Source organism: Sus scrofa, chromosome 3 (assembly GCF_000003025.6).
Source record: "Sus scrofa isolate TJ Tabasco breed Duroc chromosome 3, Sscrofa11.1, whole genome shotgun sequence".
Taxonomy (NCBI): domain Eukaryota; kingdom Metazoa; phylum Chordata; class Mammalia; order Artiodactyla; family Suidae; genus Sus; species Sus scrofa.
In genome coordinates this window covers 14,113,555-14,134,814 of record NC_010445.4, presented here as the reverse complement: position 1 = coordinate 14,134,814, position 21,260 = coordinate 14,113,555, and the positions used below count along the sequence as shown (strand labels likewise).

General features: G+C 37.7%; 1 protein-coding gene across 1 annotated transcript in view; it reads right to left on the bottom strand.

The window, feature by feature from the left end:
- The window catches only part of AUTS2 (AUTS2, activator of transcription and developmental regulator), a 1,228,927-nt gene that overhangs the window by 659,551 nt on the left and 548,116 nt on the right, over positions 1–21,260 (bottom strand). The window contains 1 exon segment of the mRNA NM_001246269.1: positions 52–153. Within this exon segment, the coding sequence (NP_001233198.1) occupies positions 52–153 (102 nt within the window).

Sequence of the window (21,260 nt, the reverse complement as noted above, 5' to 3'; positions counted from 1 at the left end):
TGGTCTAGTGGTTTCGTTTATTTTTTTTTATTTATTTATTTTTTTACTTACATCGCTGAGTCTTTCCCGAGAGCTGCTCCTGTGGAAGCCCTTGGATTCTCCGCTGGCACTTTCACTGTCGCTGTCCCTGCAGCTGTTCTGCCCTGGCTTGAGCTGAAGGAAGAAGAAAAAAGAAAAAAAAAAGGTGTTGGGGTCTTTTCATACAACTGCTCATTCACTCCCAGGCTTTACGCCCTGTCAACAGCGAACAATTTGGAATTCCCGTGGTGGCACAATGCTAACAAACCCGACTAGTATCCATAAGGACACAGGTTCGATCCCTGGCTTTGCTCAGTTGGTTAAGGATCTGGTGTTGCCATGAGCTACAGTGTAAATCACAGACATGGCTTGGAGCCCGAGTGGCTGTGGCTGTGGAGAAGGCTGGCAGCTACAGCTTCAATCTAATTCTACCCTGGGAACTTCCATATACTGTGGGTGCAGCCCTAAAAAGACCAAAAATTTTAAAAAGTGAACAATTTAAGGTCCTGATCTTGAGCATTTTCCTCAGCTCCTGAACAGTGCCAGGCAAGATGCCACAGAAAGAAACATGGCAGGTAGAATAAGCAAAAGATTTACCACAAAACGTCAATGTAGATAAAAGGCCCAAGCAAGCCCTAAATCAACAGAGGAAACATCTAACAAACATTCATGAATCCTGGAAGATCCTTTTCCCTCAGATTTTTCCTCTATTCCATTGTGAATTTCTCATCCATAACAGAAAGACCAAAAACACTGAATGAGCTAAAGCCAGGTTACACCAACTATGATTTCTCATCTTAATTCTTTTGTCTTCTTCTGGGGGGAAAAAAAAAAAAAACAGAAGAAATTTTTCTTTTTCTAGGAGAAAATCATGAGATTCTGTACATTATCCTTATACCACTGGGGAGACAATGATTCTGTTCTTTGAGATAATATTCTGCAAGTCTCTTGTCAGATATTTTAAAGCACCAAATTAAGACCTACAGCTTAAGTAAATTAGGCCTGCATCCCTTCAACAAATAGGTACCAGGTGCCACATTTGAGCCTGATAGTAATAGCTGGAGATACGGTGCTTAACTAAATTAAAACGCCTCTGATCTTCAAACCTTACATTTTAGCTGTTTCTACACATTTTCCCAGCTCCGATTTTCATGTTCAGGATATTCTTACACATTACCCAGATTGGATTTTTCCATTCAAAATGAACAAACACACAGAACTGCAAACCACTGATCTATATAAGACCATGAGTCAAATGCTTACGGACTATTATTCTATGATGTTATCCCCAGTGACATCTGCTGAGAACCCAAGCAATTTGGTGCAGGTTACAAGACAAAGGCCCTTTACAACGTTCTCAATCTAACAAGAAAAAGACAGTGGAAGACAAAGAATATATATCACAACACAAGGAAATACACACGTGCTAAATGAAAACCAAGAGAGCCAGCGACGTTAGAAGGAAAGATGATTTCGGAAGCCTTGGATTTTAAAAGCAGATTGAGCTCACCTGGCTGAAAAGAGAGGCATAGATACTCTTGAAAGGAGAAAGGCAGAAAGAAAAGGCAGGGAAAGCAACATGCTATGAAATGATCTGAAGGAGTCTTATCTGAAAGAGACAGTCCCTTGGGGGAAGAAATGGGGAGAAAATGTAGAAAGGGGTGCATGGATCAGAGCATGGAAAGCCTTAAACAAACCCAAGCACCATATTTCTGGGTAGGAGGGAACTTCAGACAGCACAACTGGAAACAGGCAGCAGCAATACTTTTGCCTGCAGGTTTCCCTGTGGCTCTGAGGCCAAAGGGGAAGAGGAACCAAGATGAATGGAGAATGAATCCGAATCAGCTTTCCTGGTACCTTCATCTGCCTCTTTAAAGCCTGTAGTTCAGACCCGACTTTTGACCATACCATCTAGTCAACTATCCCCAAATCCCCACTATATAGAGGTACTCCTTTTTTTTTTTATTTCAACCTTTCTACAAATCCACTTTTATCATTTTCTTCTAAAATCCCTTTCTCCAGGAAGTCTTTTCTAATGGAACCAAGAAAAATGATGCTAATTTTACTTCGTATCCTCCTGAGCCCTTAAGTACTTATTTTCCTCCTAAGTTACTGCTAAACCTGCTAATTCTAAATTAATTCATATGAGAGCTACATGAGCCTTTTCTTATTACTATGGAATAAAAGTTCAGAATATTGTCATCGTCCTCAAGTTTTCATTTTTATACTTGTAATAAAGGGGAGTTTAATCTAAAATGAACATCACTTCCTCTTAATTTCCTGAACATACCCTGTCCATTCCTGCCCTGTACTTTTTTACACGAGATTTCCTCAATCTGGAATGCTCACTGTCACTTTCTCTGTGCTTTTCAGGTCAAGATTTTTTTTAAAGCTCGGATATTAACTCTTCCACTATGGTCTTTGAAGATTCCTTTCTTTGTATATTTATTTTTTGACATATGCCCTCGAAGTCTAGCTAGCATCTCACTATTTAATGCTTCTACTAACTGATACATTTTCAAGTTTTAAAAGGCATTCATTAAATATATTCATACTGAAAATAAAACCTGTATGTGGAGTAGGCCCTCCAATTCAAAAGCAATGTCAGAACTCATCTCACTGGATCTCTAAGTTAAACAGAGGCAGATCAAGCTAACTCCAAAGAATGGGTGAAGAAACAAATAGAAGAAATGTGCTCAGAATTAGGCAAGAGATCGTGGGCTTACCCCCTGCTTCCACTGCCTACTGCTCTCTTCATTTTCATTCCTAGTGCCAGTTTAGACATTTACATTTAACTTGGAAATAAAGACTCAGTGGCAGACTAGCATTTACATCTGTGGAACCTAACAGCAATCACAAAGAAAGAAATCTTACTAGGCAATATCTGATCAAGAGATGTTTATAAAAACTACTTAGATGAGAAATAAACATCCAGGTAGGAATTAAGGGCATCAGAACGTCATGATTTTTCCTAATGTCCAACTGACTTAACAAAATCTAGACCTTGCTTTTGGATCTTTTCTGTGTTTCTTCCATGAAGGAAGATGATGAATCCAACAAGGTCCAACAAGAGACTCCACTGGCCCTGATGTAAATTACCTGACTCAAGGTTGAACTGGGCTAAGGGCAAAACCCGAGAACCACTGAGAGGAAGCAGCTTACTAGCTTTTCCTGTGTCCTGCCAGCAAAAGCACTTCACTGAATTCTCTTCAGAGAGTCTTATATGAAATCCACCCCCACACTACCCCTTTCTCTGCCAAAGCCAGGCTCAAGTTTAAAGGAAACTTAGGATTTTAAGCTGTCAGACAGCTCAATATTTCAAAGAAACAGACTGACTACAGTAAGTACTAAAGCTAAACCACAAGATTTCAGGCAAAGAAGTATTCCTTCCTAATCCCATGAATACGTTTAAAACTGGCATTTTCAAACACATTCAATGGATCATTTGGGGTAGCATAACTAACTCAGAAGTTGTAATCCCACACCTGAAATTCCCAGCTATTACCTACAACCAAGAGACATTACAAAGGCCAGGTGCTGGCTTAAACATTTAAAGACCTAAGAAAAATCAATCTGCCTGCATTGATTTATCCTAGCATCCAAGGCGGCTCTGTAAGTTTTTGCTATAAATGATACAATGAAATTTTCTTACTATCAGCCTTTAAGATACTACAGGACCTCATTTATGTAAAAATTACTGTAATTAACTCTTTAGTCCCAGAAGTTTCTTCCCATTAGGATATTACATAATTTAGGAATCAGAACTAAAACAAAACAAACTAAATGATAGGAAGCTAGCCTCAGGCATGCGTGGCAGTAATTCTATCAGTAAGATTAACATTTTATGAAATATAAGAAGCCAGTTTGTTTTCATTAGATTTCATTGTCAACAATGCAATTTCCAAACTCTGAAGCTGTGTTACCGTCTCAGAGTTAACTGCCACTAATGGCTAATTAGGAAAATAACGATCCATGGTTTTATCATGACTAATGAACGTATAATAATCCCATCACCCTGGACTGAGGCAAGGTGCAGCAATTCTGTGTAAATCTGCAAGATTTGGGAGCCAGGCTATGTCATTCTTTTCAGACTGGGTATGGAAAGTTCCAACAAGATGCCAGATGTTCAGAAGGTGGCATCAGCCCTTCAAACAGAATTCACAAAAGGATAGAGTATGTGGAGAAGATACCTCTGCCTAGAACTCTAGAGGAATAAGGTGAATTATGAAGTGCAATGCAGAAGAGGATCCAAAATTAATCTCCTATCAAAGTTTTGGTTCCTCAAAGTAGCATGAATCTTACTTCAGATGACTGAGCCTTTGTGTAAGGATCTAAATGAACCCTACACAACGTTTTAAAAAGGTGCCAAAGAGCACAGAATCTTCTTTTATTAAATGAAATTTTATAACATACCTTCATGAGCATCAAAGCAGCAAGTATTTAACCTCATAAAAATGTTGTTTTATTTTTTCTATATAAAACTATCCCCAATTGGAGAAAGTTTCATAGACTGAGTGGCATTTGCACTGTTATTTCTTAGATTTTAAAAGGTATTTCAGAGGAGAGGCAGAGAATCAAAGTAAATAATGAAAAGGCTGGCACATCCAAATGCGCTAACAAAATAATTACTACAAAAAAATACAAAGTTAAGTGGAAAAAACATTTTCTTAAGAAATAAATAATATATTTAAGGTACAATAACAAATTATGCCAGAAAGAAAATAATTAAATTCTGGAAACAAGGGTAATGCAAAGAATTTGTATAAAATTTCCCTGGGATCATCAAATTAGAAGTTATCTTGTTATGGTCCTCAGTAGTTACAAAAAGAATTTTAAGGATCTAGTAATCTTAAAGTTAACCACTAGAAAAATTTAGATACTAAAAATATCTTGTTTTCCAAGTTACTATCAAATGTAAAAAAAAATTAAAATCATAATCAACAGAGAAATGAAGAGAAAATAAGGGGAAAAGCAAGAAAGTAAGCATATGACTAAGTATATTGGTTATAATAACAATATTATACATGGATTATACTCCCATTTTTTTAAAAAAGGCAAGGACATCTAGTGTGTATTGGATAAAATAAACAAGGGGTTTCCGTTGTGGCTCAGGAGATGAACCATACGAATATCTTTTCCTGGCCTCACTCAGTGGGTTGAGAATCAGGCTGTGAGCTGTGGCGTAGGTTGCAGATATGGCCCAAATTTGGCATTGCTGTGGCTGTGGTGTAGGCCAGCAGTTCCAGTTCAGATCCCCTCCCTATCCTGGGAACTTCCATAGCTGTGGGTGTGCCCCTAAAAAGACACAACTTAAAAAACCAAGCAATTATTTGTTAGTTACCAAGCACTCTTAAATTTTAAGAGAAAAAAGGCAACATTGTAAATAAATGCCTAAAGTTATATGCCAAAGATAGTCATGCTAAAATGATACAAGGTATAATCTTTACCTCTTTCACTTCTGTTCTTTAGACTAAAGTGTTAGGATATAAACTTTGATATCTCAATACATAAAGTAAAAAATATTTTAAGAAATAAACGAAATCAACAGGAGTTGGGGAACTTTAGCATGATGCTAATCAGAAAGGAAAAAGACAAAACAAGAGAGAAGGACATAAGAGGTTAAAAGACTATGACTTAGGTAATCCACAATCAATTTGCTAAGTTATAGGGACCACATCTTCTAGAGCATCCATGGCACATTACCACAAACTAAAGACGCACTAGGCTACAAAGGATATCAGAATTTCAAGTCTTAATACTACGTGAACAACCTTCTTGATGATAAAAATTAATGACATTTACAACGGAATATCCATATCTAGAAGAGTTCTAAGAAAAAATTTTAAGATATTTTAAAAAATTAGAAAATCGCAAACACACTATTTTAAAATTAAGAACATGAAAATTATAAATATGAAAGTAAAATAATGTATAAGATCTATAAAATCTATGCTAGGGTTTAACTCATGTATTTTCTATTCAATTGGAAATAACAAAAATTAAAAAGCCCAATTATAGAGAACAAAAAGAAATATGACAAAAAAGCAGCTATAGGGGAGATGAGGAGGAGATTCAAAAACAAAAACCATAGGAGTTCCTGTCGTAGCTCAGTGGTTAACGAATCCGACTAGGAACCATGAGGTTGCGGGTTCGATCCCTGGCCTTGCTCAGTGGGCTGAGGATCCAGCATTGTCATGAACTGTGGTGTAGGTTGCAGACATGGCTTGGATCCCACGTTGCTGTGGCTCTGGCGTAGGCCGGCAGCTACAGCTCCAACTGGACTCCCAGCCTGGGAACCTCCATATGCCGTGGGAGCAGCCCAAGAAATGGCAAAAAGACAAAAAAACAAAACAAAAACCAACCAACAAACAAAAAAAACCCTATATAATAAATTGGAAATTAAAATACAGTACAATTTAAAAAGCAGAGTATGAGTTACCATCATGGCTCAGTGGTAACGAACCAACTAGTATCCATGAGGATGCAGAATCAATTCCCTGACCTCACTCAGTGGGTTAAGGATCTAGTGTTTCCCTGAGCTGTGGTGTATGTCACAAAGGCAGCTTGGATCCCGAGTTGCTGTGGCTCTGGAGTAGACCAGCAGCTACAGCTCCAGTTCGACCCCTAGCCTGGGGAACTTCCATATGCCATGGGTGCAGCCCTAAAAAGACTAAATAAATAAATAAGCAGAGTAAAGTTGGGAGCAAAACCCACAAAGATAAAAGAGACATACTTTGTACATATATAAGAATAAAAAGAGATTAAAAAACCGAAACCCAATAATAGAAATAATGTTATATAATTATATAATGATAATATGATTATCATTACCAAGTGTGATAATTAAACATGTTTTTAAATTATAGTAGCAAACATTATTTTGTGATGGTACTGAAAAAAATATTAAAATAATTTTAATTTTTAAGAAAGATTTATTTTTTACTTTTTTTTTTTTTGTCTTTTTGCCTTTTCTAGGGCCGCTCCCACAGCAAATGGAGGTTGCCAGGCTAGGGGTCGAATCGGAGCTGTAGCCGCCAGCCTACGCCAGAGCCACAGCAATGCGGGATCGGAGCCGTGTCTGCAACATACACCACAGCTCACGGCAACACTGGATCCTCAACCCACTGAGCAAGGGCAGGGATCGAACCTGCAACCTCATGGTTCCTAGTCGGATTCGTCAACCACTACGCCACGACGGGAACTCCAAATTTTTAAGAAAAATTTAAAATTTGATTCAGAGCATGAATGTAATATGTAAATCTAATCTGTGTTCAAATATGATAACAGCTAAACAAAAGGAAACTATCTAATGATTTTAAAAGAGCTAAAAACTCTGGGTCCATTAAGTTGTAACAGAATTTTGCACAAGAATATGATGAGTCTACCAATTTGCAAGTAGGCAAAGGAAATTTTAGAGGTGATAGTGAAGTTTATAAAATTGGAGTATGGTGATAGTTGTACAACTCTCTCTCTCTATGTATGTATTTAAAAACATTAAATGGTATACTGATAAGAAGTTTTTATAATATGTAATTAATATTTTCATAAAGCAGTTTATTTAAGAATAAATAAGAGTTTCCCTCAGTTTAATCGTTTACTCCAGAAACAGGTTTCTAGTTGAAGACTCACCTGATTACATCAGGCAATGAAGCAATGGAACACAACTCCCTTTCTAAAATTCAACTGTCCACATAAAAATCTAATTATGGAAGTAAACAGGGGGCAAGTATCTTGAGGGCCATCTTGGAATCCTGCCTACACAGTGGGTTTACAAAAACAAGAAATTGCTTCTTAATCCATGTATCATAAAATCACTCCAATGGAATTAGGAAAGGTGTATTAATGCAAAATTAGATAGGGTTCTTGGATATGCTTGGATTTTGGAGTGTCATTTGTCTGTGTCACTGATGTTCCCAAATAAATATTTAAGGTGTTCCATAGATAATAACTTGAAGATTGTGCTATTAGCTTGAAAAATAAAAACTACGGAAGCACTTCCAGTCACCAATCACATATATTATTTAACATTTAAAGGAGTTCACAGCAGTAGGAAAAAAAAAAAAAACTGCAAAGTTAATCAAATAAAGAACAGAAAGTAAGCCAAGATCAATCTAACTACATAGTCCCAAACATAAACAGAAAGCAATTCAGACAATCAAGAGCAATCTAGCCAACTTTGATATCCTTCCAATAGATAAACTCAACCCAGACAGCAGAACTTAATAATGTTCTACAGCTTATGTAGAGAATCATAACTCTAAGCTATGATTTGGCCAACAGGCTATTAAGATACTATCTCTCCCTAACTTAATAATGTGAAGGGAAGGGAAAGTAAGTATAAAAAGCAATGCTAATATATAACCGAAATCTCTATCTGCAACTTGGGTACTATTTCCAGGTTGAAATAATGTTGACAAAAGGCATGATAACACACCTGACTTTTCATTTCCTACAAAAAAAGAAGCCTAAACTATAGGAAGAAAACGAATGGGATTTAAGAGAAAAGCTTCTTTGGTTGCCATTCCTTGAGTATGACTGTGGACTGAAAGATAAGTCTGTCCCCATAAAGGTTCAGAAATCCACACACAATTAACGTATTCAATGCAAAAATAATTTAACGAAGGGATGTTTCCCTGCTTTGGTACTGATAGTGGGCTACTGATTCTTAAAAAGAAATTTTGAGACAATATCAATTGGTTACTGAGGAATAATATACAAAAATAACAAATACGCAAAGCTTACTTTTTATATTTTTCTGTAAGAAAAGATGCTTCCAAACAACTTTTTTTTTTTTTTTAAGGGCCACACCCATGGCATATGGAAGATCCCAGGCCAGGGATCAAATTGAAACTACAGCTGCCAAGCTGTGCTACAGGGACAGCAATTTGGAATCCAGGCCACATCTGCAACCTACACCACAGCTCACAGCAACTCGGATCCTTAACCCAATGAGTGAGACCAGGGATCGAACCCGCATCCTCTTGGTTACTAGTTGGGTTTTGTTGCTGCTGAGCCACAACAGGAACTCCACAAACAACTTTTTAAATGGCCTGGCATTCTTTAAAATGGCCTGGCATTCTTTAAAATAACCATTACCTTTCAAACATAAAATGTTTTATGACTTTTGCTTTTCCATTTTACTATGAAAACATAGCTAACTGAAGTCTGGATAAGATGAGTCTTCCATATCTTGTCATCCTAGAAAGACTATGTCAACGAGACTTGAGGGCCAAATTCAAAAGGCTCCCAGTAACCAAAGATGGGGTAATTTGAGTAGTAAAAGCATAATAACACAATGAATTGAGGCATATCAACATGTTTAAATACATGCATATACGATTCTTTTAAGAGAAATCCAACCAACAAATAAATACCTTATTGATTATCTTTGGAGGAACTTCTGAAAAGGAAAAAGTTAAAGAATTAAGCATCAATGGCTGCTAACATCATAAAAAGGGAGAAAACAATATATGATCCTACTATAAGAACATCACCACCATCCAAAAATATATAACGAGAATCTGATTCATCACAGATCATACTACAAGCTTACAGAAATATAAGAGATAAGGGCACTTGTTAAACCACACAACAAGGGATGCAGTCAGCAAAATCCAGAAATCACTCACTTTCCTCAATGCATAAATTGCAAGGCAAATAGAGAAGAAAAGTAGGAATTCAATAACAAGACATGTAAGACATATCAACCAAATGCCAGGTACAGCTCTCATTTTAACCCTATTTGACCAAAGAATGTAAGAATTGAGACAAATCCAGAAATACATAAACTGACTAGGTATTAATAATATTATTTATATTTTGGTATATATATAATGTGAAAAACAGAACTCTTTTTTTCAGTATGTACTGAAATCATTTATGGCTGAAATAATTAGTATCTGGGGTTATTTTTTCTAAATAATCCAGGTTATGGGGGAGCAGCATATGTGTAGGGGGTGGGGAGACAGGATAGGGGTAGACATGAAATAAGACTAGCCCTGTCTTAACTGCTGAAACTAGATGATGAGTAAATGTGGGTATATTACTCACATTATCTCTATTTTCATATGCATTTTATTTTTCAAAGTGTTTTAATTTATTTTCATTTTTTTGGCCATGCACACAGCATGTGAAAGTTCCTGGGTCAGAGACAGAACCCATGCTATAGCAGTGAATCCAGCCACAGCAATGACAACGCCAGATCCTTAACCAACTGCGCCACCAGGGAACTCCCAATATACATTTTTAAAGTGCCATAATAATAAGTTTTTAACACTTTATTTCCAGAAAAGGCACTGTTTTCCTCTAACCCATACAACTACTGGCTATTCATTTTAATAGCAATATTATGAACATCAAGCAGTAGTTATGATATAAAATACTTTGCTTATGAGGTATCAAAATTTTTAAGATATGATTTTTTGCCAGCAAACTGCTTTCCAACTTCTCTGTTTTGACACCAGTTCATTTCAAATCAAAAATTAAATTCTCATCAATGCTAAGGGCCCTCCTCTTTCCATGTGCATCTTTTTTTAAAGATATATGTGCTTTATTTAATCACACTATTTAAAAATATGAATCTAAGACATGATCAGTATAGAACTTTAAAAAAAATTTTTCTGTTACTCTCAAACTCCTAATTTACCCCATGCCTGTGATACTGTTCCTAGGTTCACCCGTATCATTTTTTTTAGATTCACATATAAGTGATACAAAATGATATCTGTCTTTCTCTGACTTACATCACTTAGTATATTCAGTATACTTAGTATGTGTAGTGTACATAGATACACACTTTCATTCGTTCATCTTTTGTTTGACACTAAGGTGGCTTCCGTGTCTCGACTACTGTAAATGACGCTCTGAACACTAGGATGTATATTTTTGAATTTGAGAGTTTTTTGTTCTTTGGGTTTTTTTTTTTTTGGTCTTTTCTGGATATAGGCCAAGGAGTGGGATTCCTGGATCACAGGATAACTTTAGTTTTTTTAAGGAACCTCCATACTGTCCTCCAGTGGCTATACCAACTTCCATTTCCACCAACCGTGCAGGAGGGTTCTCTTTTCTTTACAACCTCTCCAGCATTTCTTATTTGTAGACTTTTTGATGATGGCCATTACTCAGACTGGTGTGAGGTAATACTCCATTGTAGTTCTGATTTGCATTTCTGTAATAGTTAGCAAGGGTTGAGTATCTTTTCATCTGCTTCTTGGCCATCTGTATATCTCCTTTGGAGAAATGACTATTGATGTCTTCTGCTCATTTTTTTTTAACTTCTTTTTTTTGACATCAATGTTCAGTAAATCAATGTCTTAGTTGACTCAGGCTGCCATAACAAAATACCATAGATTGGTGGCTTAAACAACAGAAGTTTCCTCACAGTTCTGGAGGCTAGAAACGTAAGGTTTCGTCAGAGTGTTCCTGATGAGAGCACTCTTCCTGGCTTGTGGACAGCCACCATCTCATCTCTCCGTGCCCTCTTAGAGAGGGCAGAAAGAGAGCTATCTCTCTAATGACTCTTATAAAGGACATTAATCCTGTCAGAACCCTACTCTTTAGGATCTCATTTAACCTTAATTACTTCCTTACTCCAAATACATTGGGATTAGGGCTTGAATGTATGAATGTGAATGGGGGGGGGGCACAATTCAGTCCCTGCCACTTTGCAACCTGCGTATCATTAAACATCACTAAGTACTGACCATTCCATACTAGGCTACATTACTTCAAGGAGGACGGAAATGAACTGGTTTAACAAGCACCACGGTCAACTTTTTGGGAAGCCACATTTTTTCACAGGTGGGATGGGTCTCCCACATGCATGTTGTAGAATATCTGAGATCCCTATTACAGACTAAATAGTGTCCATGCAAAATTCATATGTTGAAACCCTAACTTCCATTACTTTAGAATGCGACTGCATTTGGAGATAAAGATTTAAAATGCAATTAAGTTGAAAGGAGACCATTAAGTGTGGGCTCCAATCCAATCTGACTGACGTCCTTATAAGAGGCGAGGAAACACAGGGAAAGACATCAGAGATACACATGCACAGAGAAACAGCCGTGTGAGGACACAGTGAGAAGACAGCCATCTACAAGACACGGAGAGAGGCCCTAGAAGACAGAACACCTGCCTACACCTTCATCTTGGACTTTTAGTCTCCAGAACTGTGAGAAAATAAGTTTCTGTTGTTTAAGCCACCCACTCTGTGGCATTTTGTTATAGCGTCCCAGCAAACTAATATAATCCTTTTCTTTAGAGCACAAATATCCTGGGTATTATTAATTCCCACCTTATAAGAAAAGACAATGAATCAAGACAAAACAAAGAAACCTATCTACCTTTTCATTTCTTCCATTCCCATTCAAAAATAATTTTTTTTTTTTTTTTTTGGCTACACCTGAAGCTTGTGGATGTTTCCAGGCCAGGGATCTCATCTGCACCGTGGTTGCAGCCTGTGCCACAGCTGCAGCAATGCCAGATCCTTAACCCGCTGCACCACAGGAGAAATTCCTCAAAAATTCTTGAAAATATTTTATTCGTAGCTCTAATTCTTCTCCTTTAATTCTCTGTTTAATCCATTCCAATTCGGCATTTGTCGCTATATGCCCAGGAATTGCTCCTGTGCAGTTCAACAAAGGCATGTGTAGATCTTGGAGCAGGAAACCAAAAACTGTATGTCTAAATAGTTAAAAGTCATAAATCAAGATGATACCCTTCTCCTCTCCAGCTCTGTCCCACATATAAGAAACCCCACCTGCACACAAAACATCCTAGCCCAACCTCCAGTCTCCAAACATTCCCACTTTACCCAACTCCTACTAGTAGTGCCCCCAACTCATGTCTGGGCATTTGCATGGCTATGGTATAGTCCACTCTCAGGCAAATGGACCTAGGAAACAGACTGTGAAAGCCAGATTCAAGGTATATGGGCTAGGAGTTCTGAAGTCCCGGATAACCAGTAAGCATGGTAGAGAAGGGGAGTGGTGGGCTCCAGATGTACTTGGCCCATTGAATGCTTCCACTCTGGGAAGGCGCATGGCTTAAGGAGGCGCAGAGCAGGGCCCAGGGCAAAAGTTCCCCTGATGCCTGCACTTACAGACTACCAGTCATTAAGGACCTACAGATGCTAATAAACCCAGTGGTCACTGTCAGTCCCCGTCTTACTGGTCTAAGAGTAGCATCCACACAATTGATCATCCCTGAAGCACTGTGCTTCACTCCTGCTTTTCCTCCTACCTCTCTAGCCACTCCTTATACTTCCTAACCTTCTGTTCCCCAGGGCTCAGTCCTTGGGCCTCTTTCCTGTCTATACCCTGATGATCTCAGCCAGTGGCACGTTTTTAAATACCACCTATGTGCTGATGCTGCCTAATGTGCCTCAATTTCTTCCACAAATTCTATTCTCAATCCAGCAGCATCTTCCAATTTCGCTTAGATGTGTAACAGGTGTGTCCAACTTAAAATGCCAAACGTAATATCCCACATTTCCAACTGTTATTAACAGCATCTTCACCTTTCCAATTGCCTAGGCTAAAAGCATCCCCTCTACGGTTACTGCATTGCTCACAACTAACATCTGCTCTTACCTGGACCATGACAATACCTTCCTATCTGGTCTCCTGCTTGTACCTTTGCCCCCTATCTCCATGCATCTCTCCCAGGAGCCAGAGTGATTCTACAAAAAAGCGAGTAAGAGAATGATAAAGGTCATTAAAATGGCCTATAAGGTGGCCCCCACTCTGTCTGGTTCTCCTATTATTTCTCGACCTCATTTTCTACTGCTCTCAGCCTTGCTCACTCTGTAACAGTTTCACTGGCCTCATCACTGCCTCAGGGCCTTTGCACTTGCTATACCTTATGTTTGAAATGTTCAGCCCCCAGAAGGCTTACTAGTGCCTCTTCTCAGATCTTTAGTCCTCATCCTCTTATAATTGTAAACATGCCTCTACCCAGCACTGTCTAATGCTTACCTATTTGTCCTCTGTCTCCTCCAAATGTATCCCCCGACCCCAACCACAATGCAACTAGGTCATAAGCAACATGAGAACCAGGGGTTTTATCTGTTTTGTTCACTGTTATATCTGCAGGATCTAAAACAGTGCCTAGAATTTATTAGCTGTTCAATAAATATTTGTTTAATCAATCAATACGCATATTCTCTTTAGGTCTGCAACATGTAAGTCAGTCTTTAATATCTCTCATAAAATGGCCTTTGGAGCTATTAACAAAGAGCGTGACTCGGTCATAAAAAGCTAGTGTAGGATTTGCCACTAAGCAGAGCTTTGAAAGCTGAGTGGTAACATGCAAAGTGGCATGTACACTAGTTAACTTATGGCCTCTATAATCATATAAGCCTTTAGATTTCTTATTCTTTAAAAGGTGCTACTGATGATTTTGTTCTTGAAACAGTGATCATGTGTAATTTAAGATATTTCAGATAGTCAGGTATAGGATTACGAAATGAAAAGTAGCATATAATTGCAGTTAGTTTAATAAATCTTCACCATGGCATTTGAAAATTTTAAAAGTACTTGTTCAGCAAAAGGTCAAAAACCACTACCAAGGGAAGTTAAGAGCTCTCTTAGTATTATATACGCTTATTGATGAGACTGCCACTTTTAAATAATTTGGATAATATGAAGCATTTAAAAATCTTTATTTTACCTTCTAACAAGTGTTTTTAAAAATTTAAAAATCCTTTTCTTATTCTTTTAAAATCATTCCAGGAGGAGTTCCTGTTGTGGCGTAGTGGTTAACGAATTTGACTAGGAACCATGAAGTTGAGGGTTCGATCCCTGGCCTTGCTCAGTGGGTTAAGGATCCAGTGTTGCCGTGAGCTGTGGTGTAGGTCGCAGACGCAGCTCGGATCCCGCATTGCTGTGGTTCTGGTGTAGGCCGGCGCTACAGCTCCGATTCGACCCCTAACCTGGGAACCTCCATATGCCATGAGAGTGACCCAAGAAATGGCAAAAAGGCAAAAAAAAAAAAAGTCATTCCAGCAAAAACCTTCTAACACATCCCGTACAAAGGCAGAAATGTTTAAACCTGTGGACTACCATTCACTGATTTAATAATAACAACAACATTTAAAAAACCAATTGGTTATAGTAGTAAATATATCTTCCTGAGTAAAATTTCAAATGAGGAGGTAATTTCCACGTACCTAAAAATAGTGCATTTGTCATGATGAAAAGTAACACTCTGTACATGCCCTCCAGCACCAGGGCATGCCACTGGACATGGGGGCACCAGCTGAACTAACTCTGAGGTTATACTGGGTGATTTTAGCACGGTGCCAACAGAGTCCCCACACCCTACCCTGTCCTGCATCACTTACCAGTATATCTGCCTGGCCTCTGAGGAACCTAAATTAGAGGCTCAAGGTTTACAACAAACTTCACCACTATATAGTGATTTTCACTTGGCTCCAGAGGATTTCAAGTTAGGAAGCCTCTCGCATTTTTATCCTGGATAAAAGAGACACAGGGCTTGGGGTAGTCTAATTGTGAATGAGAGGCAGGTGGGGTAAAAAAAGCTTACACAGAGAAACATAAATTTTCCAACTATCATAAATTCTTGGTCTAAACACATGGCATTTCTCCAAGATACAGAAATCTTCAAATATATAGTTTCCAATTCTTGGCATGATTTTAGCTGATTTGCATAAATTAATGAAGAAAGAACTTGACCATTTTCCCTAGTCAAACTTAGACGTGAGAAGACAAATATCTGGACCCATGGAAACATGAATTAGAATCCCATGCAAAGGCAGGTTCGTCCTCTCCATTGGAGGTCCATCCATCTGGCAGACAACCAGAGATGGCACTGGGTCATTTTGAGGGTAAGAACTTAAATACACCAATATCTGGCTATCAACGCAGGGGCAAAGGATAGTAAGTGAAGGGTCTGCTCTTGGATCTTGTAGCTACAGTGCTAAACTATATTCTCACTGGTACCTAGAATATCTCACTGACTGCATGCAACTAAGAAATGAAGCAAATAACACTCCTGCTATAACAAACAGGCAATCTTCCTATTATTTCTAAAAATTACAAAAACTCTGTAAATTACATATTATTTTCCAATATATAGATGGAAAAACCAAACCAGAAAAAGACCTAGTAAAGTCACAAAAGACAGAAAACAGCAGCAGAGGCAGGACTAGAACCAGTGCCAGCCTGCCTCTATAAGGACTATAACCCTCAGTTGTTATGCAGAGCTAGTGGAGCATAGTAAGAACAATGTGTCCTTAGAATTAAAAATTTCAGCTTCTCTTCAACCCTCCAAACATCTAAATTCTTGCTTGATATTGAATATAAACTAATCAGCACATTCTAAGGGCGGTCTTTCAATTTAAATCAACTATTAAACCAGCTCTGTGATCATTCTCATCACATCATGAAAAAGAAACAACTCATCCTACTTAAAAAAAAAAAAAAAAAAAAAAGAATGTGAAAAAGGATACAGATAAAATATGCACAGCAGGTAGGAAAAAAATTAAACTACAGCTATTTGGGATAGCGATGTGTTTTAAAATTATTTTTCACGTCCACATTCCAAATTCCCTAAACTCTGAACAGATCAAAGTTTTACAGATTATCCTTCCAAAAAGAAAAAAAAAAAAAGACCAGAAACACAAATTAATAACTATTTAAGCATTCTGTTTCATCATGATAACAAACAGATGGTTTTAATATTCTGGAGGCTAATTCCTGAACAATTAAAAACACAGCAAGACATTAACATCTAATGAAACATTTTAACTACCAGTATATGCATCTGCCATTAATTCCCACACAGTAAGGTCTTGGATCTCCTCAATCTGTTCTTTATTAAGGAAAGTTTTTCCACTCTGAATTTAGTGAAGTAGAGAATTAACAACTGTTTTCAATCAGCAATCAGCAGGATATTTCGCCAATGTGTACTGAAACCACGTACACTATCAGACTTAAATTTATTCTTATGATGACTTTGATGTACACACATTTGCAATTTAAGAATAGATCTAGTTTTCTAATTAGGTGTCTTCCCTTCAAAAACCCATGCCACATTAGCCCCTTAATATACAACAGAAACTCTCACTGAGCAGTTACTAAAAAAGGCGTATTTGTAGAACAATGCAGCTGACTTTTGGCTCAAATTGCCAAACACATCCCAGACTGCAGCTTCTACCACTATAGCAACATGTAAAGGGCAACAATCACAAGAACATTGAGACACAACTAGATATACACATTCTCAGATCTGGCAGGTTAAGACAGGATGACCAGTTACCATTAAGCTGCTTTCATTTTTATGATGATGATAATACTGTACGCATTCGTTTGCTGTTATATAATTTTTCAAAAATTGTACACAGTTTAACTAATTTAATTCTCACATAAATCTTCTGTGGTAATAAGCAAAGCAAATTGTAATGCATCCCCATTATTACAGACAAAGAAGCTAAAGTCCAGAAATGAATGGGCCCAACCAAAGACCCTTCGAGAGGTGGTAGTGAGCAGGGCTATGACAGGATCCCCGGCCCTTGGCTGAATACTGTATTTACTGCCCTTGGGGCAGTGCCTTCAATTTGCTGCACAAAGCTATTGGTTTTTCTCATAACTGTGAGGGAGACATAATTATTACCATTTTAAGGCTAAATAAGTGGAGGCATGTGACAACCCAAGGTTTAACAGATAGGAAGAAGGAGACCTCAAGTTCACAGCCAAGCCTTTTATCCTGGGGTCTGTGTGATTCCACCCTATTGTGCCATCCCGTAGAGGTATCATCATTCATGGACAATGCAGACATGTCAAAACCAGCTGCAATGTGACTGTTTTTCTAGACAAATAACAACCATAACATTTTGTGATTTAGTGACCGAATATTTTCGGGTGGGGCTATTAGCAAATCAACTGTAAATAATTATTCTGCTATCTTCATAATGGAAAAAATTAAGTAAATACCATCACATATCTTTGTTATTTTTATTACCATGCCTCTCAATTCTGAATGACTAATACATAATCTAATGTAGCTGAATCTTAAGTACATTAAATATATTAGCCTCGGAACTGAATTCTACCAAATTATTTCACACTTCCTCACAGAATGACAAACTGAAATACTCTTTAATAAAGAGTGGAGTTGTTTTGGTCACATTAGACCCAGACAAGCAATGTAGAATCCAATCTCATTTACTTTAGCCATGTGAAGTAAGATATTTAGATGAATTAATGATAAAGTTAAAAAAATAAGCTCTCATCAAGTTACTTTATACTTCTTATTCAAAATCTGTAGGTGCTAAGCAATTCTTATCTGGCTTACAGTTTAACTGTTACTCTTAGCTTCAAATATTTAGTGTAAGATTACTAGAGGGGGTAAAAGTAGAAAAGCATGAAGACAGAGGACTTGTCCAAAAGCTCTGCTAAATTCTAGGGTTCCTGACTATACCTATAACATATGCACATGTACACTTTAGACTGAAAGTGTATGTTGAAACCTAATCCCCGATGTGATGGGATTAGAAGGTGGGGCCTTTGGGAGGTGATCAGGCTATGAGGTGCTCTTATGAGTGGCTTAATGCTCTTGTGAAAGAGAGTCCAGAAAGCCCCTTCACTCCTCCCACCAGGTGAGAAAAACGAGAAAAGAAGGCCATCCATGAACCAGGAAGCAGGCACTTCGCAAGCACAGAAATCTGCTCCCACCTTGATCTTGGACTTTGCAGCCTCCAGGACTGTGAGAAATAAATTTATGGTATTCATCATCCACTCAAGTCTATGACATTTTATTAAAGGACCCAAAAAGGACTAAGACAGGGAATTCCCACTGTGGCTCAGCGGGTTATGGCCAACTAGGATCCATGAGGATCTGGGTTCAATCCCTGCTCTCGCTCAGTGGGTTAAGGATCTGGTTTTGCCTTGAGCTGTGGTGTAGGTCACAGACGTGGCTGGGATCTGGCATTGCTGTGGCTGTGGTGTAGGCCTGCAGCTGCAGCTCAGATTCAACCCCTAGCCTGGAAACCTCCATATGCCACAAGTGTGGCCCTAAAAAGCAAAAAGAAAAAGAAAAGAAAAAGAAAAAAGGGGGGTGGGGAGACTAAGACAATATACATTATATCCATGTATACATACTTTACCGAAGATTACAAAGAAATTGTAACACTATCTACACAGAGATGCCAGAGAGGTCATAGCTAGTTGCAAAAGGAAATCACCAAAACAATAAATATTGCAAAGTGAAAAGACTGTCTGTGACACCTATTTCATATTTCTTTGCCCCTGTACAAAAAAAAAGCTTAATGACAATTTTAAATCAAAAAGTTATGGGTAAATAAATAAAGTTATTTTTTAAAATATAAAATAAATGTGGGGTTTTGTCTAGCAATCAAGATAAACATATTTTAAATGTACTCTATGACCAATATTTAGCCAGAGCAATAATAAAGGGAATATTTTTCAAAAGAGTGTCAAAAAAAGACAAAAGACAAAAAAAAAAAAAAAAAAAAAGAGTGAGAGAGTAAGAGGGTTCACTGCCATTGCAATGACTAGAGGACTTGGGGAGGAAATTCAAGTTGGGAGAGAGAGGAAATATTTTTAGTGAAATGATGTTTTATTGCTACAGAAAAAAAAATCTCTGAAGACACATTAAAAAGAAATTATGGATACATATTTACTACCTTTTTTTTTTTAGGAGAAAGATGGGAGGAGGGGTCTGTACTTTTTTTTTTTTTTTTTGGCTGTTCTTATGAAAATTCATAAGCCAGATGGCATTCAATAAATGTAAAGAGCTAAAGAATTTAGTTTTATAGAAAAACATCAATTAGCATAGGAAAATTAGCAATTAAGCAAATCACTAGGAAACATATATCAATATTACTAACGAGTGAGCCTATATACTAAATTTCTAATGTGAACTCTGTTAGAAACAACTATTTTTGAAGCACTGCTAATTTTACTCTCCTTGGGTACCTACCACATTCCTGCCTTAGTGCAATAAAGTCCTTTCTAGATCTCATAAACTACAGTGGTTCCTTAGCAACTCACAATTGGCCCAAAGTCATTTGTTTTTCTTACTCAAAGTTTTAAAAAATGTATCAACTTTTTCTATACCTGCAATTCAGTTTGCTCCTTTTGAACAAAAGAATGGTACAGTCATTAAAGTTCTGTATTTTTACAGATTCTGTGGTCAAGTCTATTGGGTAATACAGTGAGAAGAGTAAGCTCGATTCTTGAGGTTCCATCCTTAAAGATGTCAGACCAAACCCAGAAAACACCCTAAAGCACAAAGACAATTTGTGCAAAGATGAGTATAACCAAGCATTTTTTATTGAGACTCTGAATGAAAACGAGAGATTCCAAATGCAAAAGACATTAAGACTCAAAACAGTAAGAGGCCCATGAAGTTCAATGAAAGGCAGGATAAGCACACAACTGTATTCTGAAAATGATGAAGACAGTGACAAGGAGAAGAGTCACTATTGAAACACATTTTAGCCTTAAGGAACCTTCTTGTTTGAAAACTTCTGCTTTCTAAAACCCTGGAATCCTTTTTAAAATATATATATATTGGTCATTTTTTATTGCTTTTCCTCTAACCCCCAATTTTCAGTGACACTTTACTTTCGATATGCTTTTCAAAGATAGTTTCAGATGGAATCCCAATCAGAGATATGAAAATATATGGAAGTAACTGAAGGGTGGATACTGTAGAAGAACAGACGTGGTACCAATTATGCCTTTTATCATTTCAATTCTCAAAGCTAGTAAAATGTACCTTTCCACTGCAGCGACTAGAAATATTACAGAAGAAAATGTCTGCAGAACCTGACTTTTCTAAAGAGTTTTTTTTTTTCTTTTCTTTTTTCTGCCTTTTCTAGGGCCGCTTTCCGCGGCACATGGAGGTTCCCAGGCTAGGGGTCTAATCAGAGCTGTAGCCACCCGCCTACACCACAGCCACAGCAATGCAAGATCTGAGCTGTGTCTTCGACCTACACCACAGCTCACGGCAACGGTGGGTTTTTAACCCACTGAGTGAGGCCAGGGATCGAACCCGCAACCTCATGGTTCCTAGTCGGATTCATTAACCACTGCGCCACAACGGGAACTCCTATAAAGAGATTTTTTGAAATTTTAGTATATCTGTGAAATATTCATCCTTTCTATTTAATATTTTATTGATTGATTGATTGCTTTTTAGGGCTGCACCTGCGGCAAATGGAAGTTCCTAGGCTAGGGGTCGAAATCAGAGCTATA